The sequence below is a fragment of the Beta vulgaris genome, chromosome 5 (genome assembly GCF_026745355.1).
Source record: "Beta vulgaris subsp. vulgaris cultivar EL10 chromosome 5, EL10.2, whole genome shotgun sequence".
Classification (NCBI taxonomy): domain Eukaryota; kingdom Viridiplantae; phylum Streptophyta; class Magnoliopsida; order Caryophyllales; family Amaranthaceae; genus Beta; species Beta vulgaris.
In genome coordinates, this window is record NC_079206.1 from 13,861,459 (window position 1) to 13,871,650 (window position 10,192).

General features: G+C 37.6%; 1 protein-coding gene across 2 annotated transcripts; it reads right to left on the reverse strand.

Moving 5' to 3' along the window:
- Positions 1-296: 296 nt before the first annotated feature.
- On the reverse strand, positions 297-6,253 carry LOC104892884 (hypothetical protein). 2 transcript variants are annotated; one of them, XM_010678907.4, is made up of 6 exons: positions 5,736-6,253; positions 2,296-2,357; positions 1,834-1,924; positions 1,476-1,575; positions 1,012-1,201; positions 765-938 (listed from the first exon to the last, which is right to left on the reverse strand). In XM_010678907.4, the coding sequence occupies exons 1-6, from the start codon at positions 5,954-5,956 to the stop codon at positions 904-906; spliced, it is 699 nt and encodes a 232-aa protein (XP_010677209.2). In that variant the 5' UTR covers positions 5,957-6,253; the 3' UTR covers positions 765-903. The 2 variants fall into 2 exon arrangements, with proteins under 2 accessions (XP_010677206.2, XP_010677209.2); XM_010678904.4 differs by having other exon boundaries at positions 297-1,201; positions 5,736-6,251.
- Between the last annotated feature and the right edge of the window lie 3,939 nt (positions 6,254-10,192).

The window sequence follows — 10,192 nt, forward strand, 5'->3', positions numbered from 1 at the left end:
GAAAAATACGATAAGAGAATAAACACATAAGACAGACGAAAAAGGAATTGGAGTTGGCTCAAATGGTGAGTTTTCCTATTTTCCCTAGCGATGTCTAGGGTTCAATTCTACCCCCCAAACATTTGCTTGAGATTCAAGGACAGAGGTGGAAAGAGGGGTGTTTGGCTTGTATGGGCCTTTGGAAGAGGGCCTTGTGTGAGGGTAGTCCAGAAGATTTCTTCTTACCTTTAAAAAAAAAAAAAAAAAAAGACGGGAAAAAAGAAATTTTATATTCATTCCACATAAAGAATGTAAAACCATCCCCTAACAATTTTGATAGCATTTTTTTTTTGTGTGTATTTTTTATAACTGAACAAACGTTGAGTTAATATAGATTGCAGGTATCCCAATTATTGGTTAGTGAATTCTCTCTGTAAGGCTGAATCGTAACATTAACTCTAAGATCACAACAAGATTACATCAACTGCTAGAGACTTCACAACCTTTATCTGAGAAAAAAAAAAAGGCTCAAATCCTATAAATCTTCTATCTCTTCTAGGGATGAAAAATGAGAATCCATGCTATTTAACAAATCCTGATCAATTTCAGTAGTTTTCACCAGTTTCAGAGAAACATCAGATTCTTGTGTTGAAGGCAAATGATTCCGGACAGTTTGCTTCTCCAAAACCTCAGCATTCTCGGCTCTCTGCCCCAAGGTTAGGTTTTGTTGACCTAAAATATTGGACCTCATCTCGACACAGAGCTTCAAATCCTCCTCGTTTCGAGCTCTATTCAACTTAAAGTTCAATTCGGCCAAGGCTGATGTCTTCCCAGCCCTCATACTCGTAGCTGTTTTGGGGGTCATATCATCTTCATCATCTAGGTTGCTAGGACCATCAACTAAATCATTTGTCTGAAACTTTCTCAATCCCTGATCAATTGTCTGCCGAATCCTTTTCCTGAAGGTATTAATTCTTTCAGGATTGGATCTTAGCATTACCTTGGTCTCTGAAATAATCTCCATTTTCTCACCTGAAGTTGTGGGAGGGTTGGACATCCCAGAAACATTCTCATCTGTCCTTTCGGAATTAACATCAAAAACCTCTTCTAGTAAACCAATATTCTGCATATATCTATCAAAAGCTTCATTTTCTGCTTCAACATTTCTCTCCTTGTATTCTTTCAACTTGGCAAACCTCCATTCATTTACAGTCAGTGCCTCCTGAAATGTCCTAGTGTCAGAATAATGTATAATGCTTATAAAACTCCGACTCTTCATTTCACCTCAAATATCCATGTTGAATCCTAGACACTCCGACATGCATATGAACACTCCGACACTTAGCTGGGACAAAAGTCCAAAATCATGGAGATGTATCTAAAAGACTAAAATAGCCAAGTCGGGCACTTGGACAAGTACGAGTGTACAATAATAGTACCCTGTATCCTAGTTAATAATACAATCACATCAACATGGATTAATAAAAGACATGCACCTTTCTAGTTAGTGGCTTCCTTGATCGCGGAATATGCACATTGTTTAACTGCGAGAAAGTACTAGAAAGTTGTCGAAGTGAAGTTGCTTTTGACTGAGGCCTGAGATCAACCAAATGCAGATATAATATATATCAGTCTCATGACTTAAGCAATAATGTCGGCGATCTTAAATTAAAGGCACGCCAGGGAGAAGCAAACAATGGCATTATCTTAGATAAGGGCACGCCAGGAGAAAAGATTTCCCAAAAGATGCTATAGCTAGGTTCTGAACATATGCAACATTTCCATCTCAAATCAACACCTGAAGTTTTGCTCTATGTACCAAAATGTTTCAGTAAGAAAAATAAATGTATATACCCGGAGGCTGCCACTTCATTAGGTTGCTGCTCAGGTATTGTGGAGTTTGAAGAAGCTCCCCTGTCCGCTAGAGTAGAATTTTGCTTCAAAACTGCAAAAAGAGTTCAGAAATATATAGTACACAACTTTCTTGCACATAAAAGTGAGAAAGTTTGCTATAAATACATTTGTTCTTCAAGCTTTCTACTTTAAGTACACACATTTTAAATTAGAATCAGCAACTAAAGTACTAACTCCAAAACCGATATGTGGCTGATTCAAAATCTGCATACATATATAACATACAACAGGTTCAAAACATGTGCATAACATTTCGCATTTTATGTCAAGTACAATGATGAACATTCGTTCTTCAATCTTCATAGGACAAAGGTAACACCAGAAAGTGCGACCACTCTACCTATTAACATCCTTATACTGAAACAAGACTCGCAACTGTAGAGAAGAAATGAGAAAACATACCATGTATATGACAAGGATTCTGGGCTTTAGAGCAGCAACTTTTGCAAGATTGGTAAGGACACCTGAATCACTTAATAACTAAGTAAATCAACAGAAGACACAGATTCACAATATATTGCTAGCACACAAATTAAGATCATAATAATGTCAGACCCTAATAACAAAGTATCACAAACCATGTAAGCACACACATTAGTGGAAAATCCCTTTCCACACAAAACATAACATGCACTTACAAAAGTAAAGAATATTAATAGAGGGGAGTAGTACAGTATTGAACTGCTATCTGCAACTATGGCACTATGCAAAGGTCAAGCAACTTCATATTATATGAGAGCCCTATAAGTTCAAGAACTATATTAAGTACAAAACATCATGTATGGTTCTCTTGTTCGTTTCTCAAGATCTTCCAACCCCCAAAATCTATTAGATCTTTGGGGAGAGGGGGGAAGGGGTTCACTAATATAAAGTTATGAGAAATGGATTTTGGAATCAATCATCCGACCCCATGTTTACCCAGTCTCAAAACCAAATTTATCCACATGTTTGGTCCAAACAACTATGATTAGAACCTGGAGGGTTAGCCCTCCAAACCACCAAGGTATGAAATCCATGGAAACCCCCAGCACACCCTAAAATAAAGAAAGTTAAGCTATAAAAATACCTGAAGCGCCCCTCTTTCTCTCTCTCCTAATCCACCACAATCACCGTATCCACTAACGCTGCGATGGTGTCCCTTCGCAGACCCACCTAAAAATAACCTCCAGCATCATTGTAACCACCATAACTGCCAGAACTCCCTTTCCAGACCATCACCACCTGCCCTGCACCCTGCCCTAACCCCGCAACAACCACCGCCAATATGTTAGATCTACACTTTGCATGATCTTACCACCAAACTTCCAACTTTACAAGATTGGGGAGAGGGAAAGAAAGAAAGGAATCATATGTTGAAGGGGGACCAATCATGTCGCAGGAACTTTGCACCGATTACGTTCCAGACATGGAAATTGACAGGGCAGCTAAGGCCTGTGCAAGATGAGAAACTATATAGGGCCCCCAAAATATAAGGACCCAACTATATTAGTTATCCGCCAAAGAAAAAAAAACTTAATTTAATTACAAGTTGTTCTTTTCCAATTTATCAAGTGTAATGTTGGATGCGGATTCAAAGAGATTAATTACTATCTAATGTTTTGCTTCGTCTCTTCCTATTATCCAAAAAAAACCATTAATGACTCTTCCATCTCTTCGGGTTGTTTTATTGGCCTTTTTCCAAGATTGACAGGAGTAGCTAATGAAGCTAAACGGACAAGTGGGCTGGGGGGAGTTTTCTTGTTGAGATCGAGAGTTGGGTGGAGAGTTGTTTGGTGGAAAGTTGGGTGAAGAGTTGGGTGGAAAGTTGTTTGGTAGAGAGTTGGTTGTAGAGTTGTATGGTGGAGAGTTGACTGTAGAGTTTCCGGGGCGAGCAATGAGTTGTTGGCGACGACGTACCCTAATATAAGAAAGCATCCCTCCACGCTTACGGTTGTACCACGATTGGAGTTCATCTTTATAGTGTTTCTTGAAATCTTGAGCCTCAAGATTTCAAGAACCACTATAAAGATGAACTCCAATCGTGGTACAACCGTAAGCGTGGAGGGATTCTTTCTTATATTAGGGTACGTCGTCGCCAACAACTCATTGCTCGCCCCGGAACTCCAGCCCGCCAAAACTCACCAACCAACCACAACCCCGGAAACTCTACAGTCGACTCTCCACCATACAACTCTACAGCCAACTCTCCACCAAACAACTTTCCACCCAACTCTCCACCCAACTTTCCACCAAACAACTCTCCACCCAACTCTCGATCTCAACAAGAAAACTCCCCCCGCCCACTTGTCCGTTTAGCTTCATTAGCTACTCTTGCCAATCTTGGAAAAAGGCCAATACAACAACCCGAACCCTTCTCATATTCTACAAACTGCATAGCAAACGTGTTGTATACAATTTTTTTAGTTTACCACGACTGATGTACAAGGCTGCAAGCCAGCAGCCACAAACCTCAGTGTCCGCCAACTTAGTTCCACAACCATCACGGCAACTACATCCGAGATTTAAAACCAATCCTTATCGTTCATCACCTAGGTTGCACAGAAGGGAACGGGTTTGGTTCGGGTACGTGGACGGAAAATGACAAGAATTTGAAATTTTAGGAATGGGTATACGTACCCATAGAGGATACGTATTGTATCCGGTACGGGTACGTGACCTAAAAGAAGTACCCGTGCTACATAGTTCATCACAAAGAATGAGAAAACCAACTTGCAATATCTCCTACCATCCTACACACCAAAGACCGACCTCAACCACCAAATAAGTGAAGAATCAGGAGTGGGGGGTTGCCTCTTTATCAACTTCATTTGATGATGTAAAGTTCCACCGAATATTCAAGCTTTTTTTTTGGAACATGATACCAGGCAAGAATGTTTTTTGAGAAAAAATATTTCATCACAAAACAAGAATGGCAAACTCTTGGTCCCAATAAAATCAGGTCGTTGCATGTCAAGAATTTATCTCCAATGATTGGTCACATAGATCCTTTGCCTTTTATTTACAACAGTCAAATGTTATATGATCCAGCAACCTAAATCTCATATCATTTAAAGCCATCTATCCAATATCTAGCCTCCTCTGAGTTTTTCTTAAACCTTCATAGTCTCAAGACTCTCAACTCTCCACTACCCTTATTGATACTCCAATGCATCATCTATGTCTCACAAGCCCAAACCAACACAACTTGTTCTCTTTTATCTTCAACTTCAACTTTCTTTAAAATATCTTCATTCCGAATTCCATTCTTAAAGTGTTCCTACACATCCATCTCTACGCATCTCTACTACGCCCGTCTTTCTAAAATTCATTCCTAAATGCTCAAAAGGTTCGTATATTGATGTTGGTCTGATATTCGTTCGTTAATATTTTCATTTAAACCTAAAAGAAACGTTGTGGTCCCCGGCCCCTCTCCATTTGAGTCACCTCAACGATATCTTATGAGTTATGTCTTGGTTAGTTTCTCCATTCCTTTGTAAAATCGATCCAAATTACTCAAAACACTCCATACCACTTTAACATTAAGTCACCTTCTAACCTTAGAATATTCATGTCATTTTACAGTTACGTCGCACGAATACTTCAATTGTTACCCGTCCCTTACTTCACTTTATAGCAAGTCATCCCCATTGTATTGTAATTTTCAGATTTGCCGTTTTCCGCCCCCGTCCCTGTACCCGACTTGGTCCAACCTAGGTTTACAATACCAAATGCAATTATCACTAGATCTAACGAAATTATATAATTCATATACAGGGAGCAGCAAAAGGTAAACTCGGTGAAATCAAGCTAATTTAATAAACCAAAAAAAAATACCTCTGAAAATATAGGAGAGAGAAACTGACCTAGACCTAGCAACATTACCACACTTGATACACTTAGGTTTATTGAGCCCTCGGAGATTCTTCGGCGGTTCCGGCCTTTGCAGCAATATCGTCGGAAGACTAGGGCTTTTCACAGTGGAAGGAGGTGTCGTCGACGAGGGCGGAGGTGAAGAAATGCCGGTGTTACCACTCGCTTCAGAGCCATTGTTGCTGAGAACTGGCGATGAAGTAGTTGCCGCCATTGTTGCTGAGATTTTCGAGCTCCAAATCAGATGAAATAAATTTGAAATTGGGAGGAGAATGAAACCCTAGAAAATTGGCGGCATGAATTTGAAGATTGAGGACAACAGTTCGTTGGGTGTTGACTGTTGACAGTTGGTATGTAGTGACTTCGATTGTTATTTGTAAATTGCTTTTGCAGTTCTCCCTCCGATTATTCACAAAGTTCAAATTCTCAGCGCCTCTTCTTCCTCGTTTGCTTTTTTTTCTTTTTCCCGGTTTTCTTTTTCTGAGTTGGTTTAATAAGAGAAGTCAATAATAATATGGAGTAGTATTCAAGTACTCTTTTAACTCTTAAGTCCTAAACTGAACATGTACTTCCTCTGTTTTTTTTACTCGCTATATTTTTCATTATGGAAAGTTTTACATTACTTGCTACACTTTTTTTTTGGACAATAAACTCTCTCTATCTCTCTCCTCCCACATGGGTCCCTTTTCTTTTTACTCTCAACCTCTCTCTTCTCCAAAAATTGCCTACGAGTCCGTGAAATGAGAAGTGTAGCGAGTAAAAAGAAACGGAGGAAGTAATAGACATTAAACACTAGCTCTTATATAGTTATATACTTATATTAGTTAGAATATTTTCCTTGAATAATGCAAAAGTGGGTTTTAATTTCAGAAATGTGCCCAAAAAAAAAATCCCTGCATGATGTCCACGTAGGTTGGCACGCGAGAAACTGTTTTTTTTTTGTTTTTGCCCACGTAAACCGCTACTCACAGTAATGGTTTATTTTAAAATAAACCGCTACTCAGGGTAGCGGTTTACCTGGGCAAAATGTTGCAAGCACATATCAAACTCTGGAGTTGGGGATTTCAGTAAACCGCTACTTGGAGTAGCGTTTCATTAATGAACCGCTACTTCAAGTAGCGGTTTATATCACTCAGCGCCAACGTTTTACTTAAGTAGGAAAAAAAAATTCAGTAAACCGCTACTTCAAGTAGCGGTTTTACTTAAGTAGAAAAAAGGAATTCTCGCGATGCCGTCCTACATGGATGGTACGCAGGGAATTTATTTTTTTTGGGCACATTTCTGGAATTAAAACCCATTTTTGCATTATTCAAGGAAACAATTCTATATTAGTTATATGTAGTCAACACTCAACCATATAGATAGTTAACACCATGGCCAGTCCATATATAAAATTAACGGTCTTTTACTCTTTTCACCAAGTATGCACGAGTTTTTAGAAAATCCACCACTACCCTCACACTTTTTCAAAATTTACCAGGTTACCCTTGCAGTTTTCAAAATTCACCAAGTTACCCTCAATTTCATGGTAATACATCAGAATATCTTAATGACTAACGATAGTTAACTGCATTAGTCATTAATCCTAACTAACCCATCTAACCGTAATTAATCCCTCTAACCCTAACCCCCTATCCCTAACCCCCTAATGTAATGCCTTAATCCTAACCACTCAACCACCACCCCTATACCCACCACCACCCGCAGCCCCATCGCTCCCCACCCTCTCCCTCCCCCACCACCACCCCTACACCCACCCCACCCCACCCCAAGAGAAAGGGTGGGGATGCAGAATTCAAAAGGGGTGGGGGAGGGAAGGGGGTTACGAGATTCGATGGTGCATGCTATGGGAGTGGCGAGGTGGGGCTATGCATGGGTGGCTACAGGGTGGGGGAGGTGGTAGTGGTTAGGGTTAGGGTTTAGGGATTAGTGCTAGGGTTAGAGTTTAGGGATTAGTGCTAGGATTAGGGAGAGAAATGGGTTTAATTAGGGTTTAAAACCAAAGATCAGGATTAATGACTAATAGAGTTAACTGTCATTAGTTATTAAGGATATTTTGATGTATTACAATGAAAGTGGGGGAAACCTGGTGAATTTTGAAAAGTGTGAGGGTACCTACCTATCTGGTGAAATTTCTGAAATTTTGGGGGTATTTGGTGATAAAAACATAAAGTTAATTATTGAATATTAAAGGTTAATAGTCTTTTTGTTCTTTAGTAGATTTTCATTTCTAATTTGGACACTATTTATAGGTGAAGAAAATCCTCGGAAAAATTTTAATATACTACATGCGTTTTTTTAGGTGTTACGCTGTTCTTTTTTGTCGTTTCTTTTTAATTGGTACACTTTCATTTATTTCCTTACATGGTAACCTATCACATCAACTTTTTTCATTTTTTTTACCTTATATACCTGACTACCCTTTTTAATTATCCACCCAAAATCTTTTTAACTACCCTATTTTCTATCTCCTGCAATATTTTAATGCTTCTTTTACATTTTCCAAAATCAAATATTCTTTTGTTGTACTTCTTTCTTACGTTTTAATTGGGATTATCAATTGATTAATAGCATGATTATTTGCGTGCTTTCAACATTGACGCTTGAGCATTTGCTTTATTGGTATTCCTACCTTAATCGAGTGAAAGTGATGTTTACTGAAGACATTTATACTATTATATTTCTTGATTATTCATGAGATCAAGGTGTTGATGGTACTTGATGTTTACTGTAGACATTAATACTATTATATTTCTTGATTATTCATGAGATCAAGGTGTTGATGGTTATATGGATCGACTTTTTGCTTATCTTTTGATTGCATGTTTGAGATCGTAAAAGTGGTTTTACTATGCGATTTAGAAAATTATATGCGCGCATTCTCGAGATTGAGCTTAGAACTAAGTAAGAGTAGTCACCTGAATAAGTTGTTTGATTGATCTTCTCTTTCCCATGTGTTTAATTCCATGGACTACCTGATAACAAACATATCGATGTTTAGCCTGCTTCTTTTATCTATTTCAACTTAAATCCATCGTAGTTAAGTAGTATTTTACTCCCTCCGTTTCAATTTAATTTACTCGGTGTGCTTTGGGGGAGAACCAAAATAAAGTGAGTTGTTTTCCTTGGTAATCGACAATTCCATTTGAATAGCTTCGACCTAATTTATTATAGAGTAAGTCTCTCGTCAGACCGTCTGACAATAAGCTTATTGTCAGACGGATGACATCTTACCTGCTGATGTCAGAGATTCTAAACTATTAACCCAAAAACCTTAACTTTTACCTTGAAAACAATAACTATAAGATAATCTTAAGTATTAGCCCAAAAATCGTAGCTTACTGTAACACCGCGACAAGCCGATAATTCTCTATTTTCCAAAATATTTTTTTAATATAATATAATAACTTAGAGAATTATCAAAACATTATTGTCCGGGTGATAACGTATCGGCTTATTTAGAATTTTGTAGCGGAAATAATAATAAATAACTTTGAAAATAATAACTTAGTCAACCATAAGTTAACTCCAAAAGTCAAATTAAATTAAAGTCAAACCAGCATAAAATCAAACACAAACTATAAATTAAAAGTCAACTATAATATTAATATAGACAACACAAGCTCTCCGCGAAATCCTGAACTCATGATGTATCATTTTCAAACTTGAAATGGATGATGCTTTGTTGATCCTAATAGACTCTTCACCAAATATATCATCAGGGGATCAATAAGGCATAGCCATGATCGACATACATACACAAAGCATGTAATCAACAAATTAGAATACTACATAGTAAATTATGAAACCTAACATGGTACTAATAAACATTAAAGAGGGATAAATAATAATATAATAATATAATATACTACTTTTACTGAACTTGACTCCACAACTCATACTTACAAACACAAACACGTTCAATTTACATACTTTCAGACATTCAGTTTTTCAAGCTTCAAGATTGCTCGTCCCGAAGGTTGTCAATCTCCCAAAGCTAAGCCACGATATAATCCTAAGGGTCATTGAATAAATTAATTATTTTTATATTGAAGTTACTAACTGTTTCTTTCATGATGTAGATCTTTAGTATAAAAATCATGCCTTGGTATATTCTAATCCCTTTTCTATACTTTATTTTATATTCATATTAGTATAATTCATATTCACACATTATCATATGATTGCCTGATTATTTTATACATATTACTACCTCCATTTCCTAAAGATCTTCCTTGTTACTGCTACTACAGATACCAATGAAAATGAATTTGTGTGTGGTGTGGGGATGGATAAAGTAGTAGAGAGAAAGGGGTTAAGATAAATAAACAAATAAAAAGAGGTTAAAGTAGGAGAGAGAAAGGGAGTAAAATTGAATTAATAATGTAATTGTGGACCATATGATAGGGACATGAGAGGGTAAAAAGGGAAAAAAATTCCAAATAAGGAA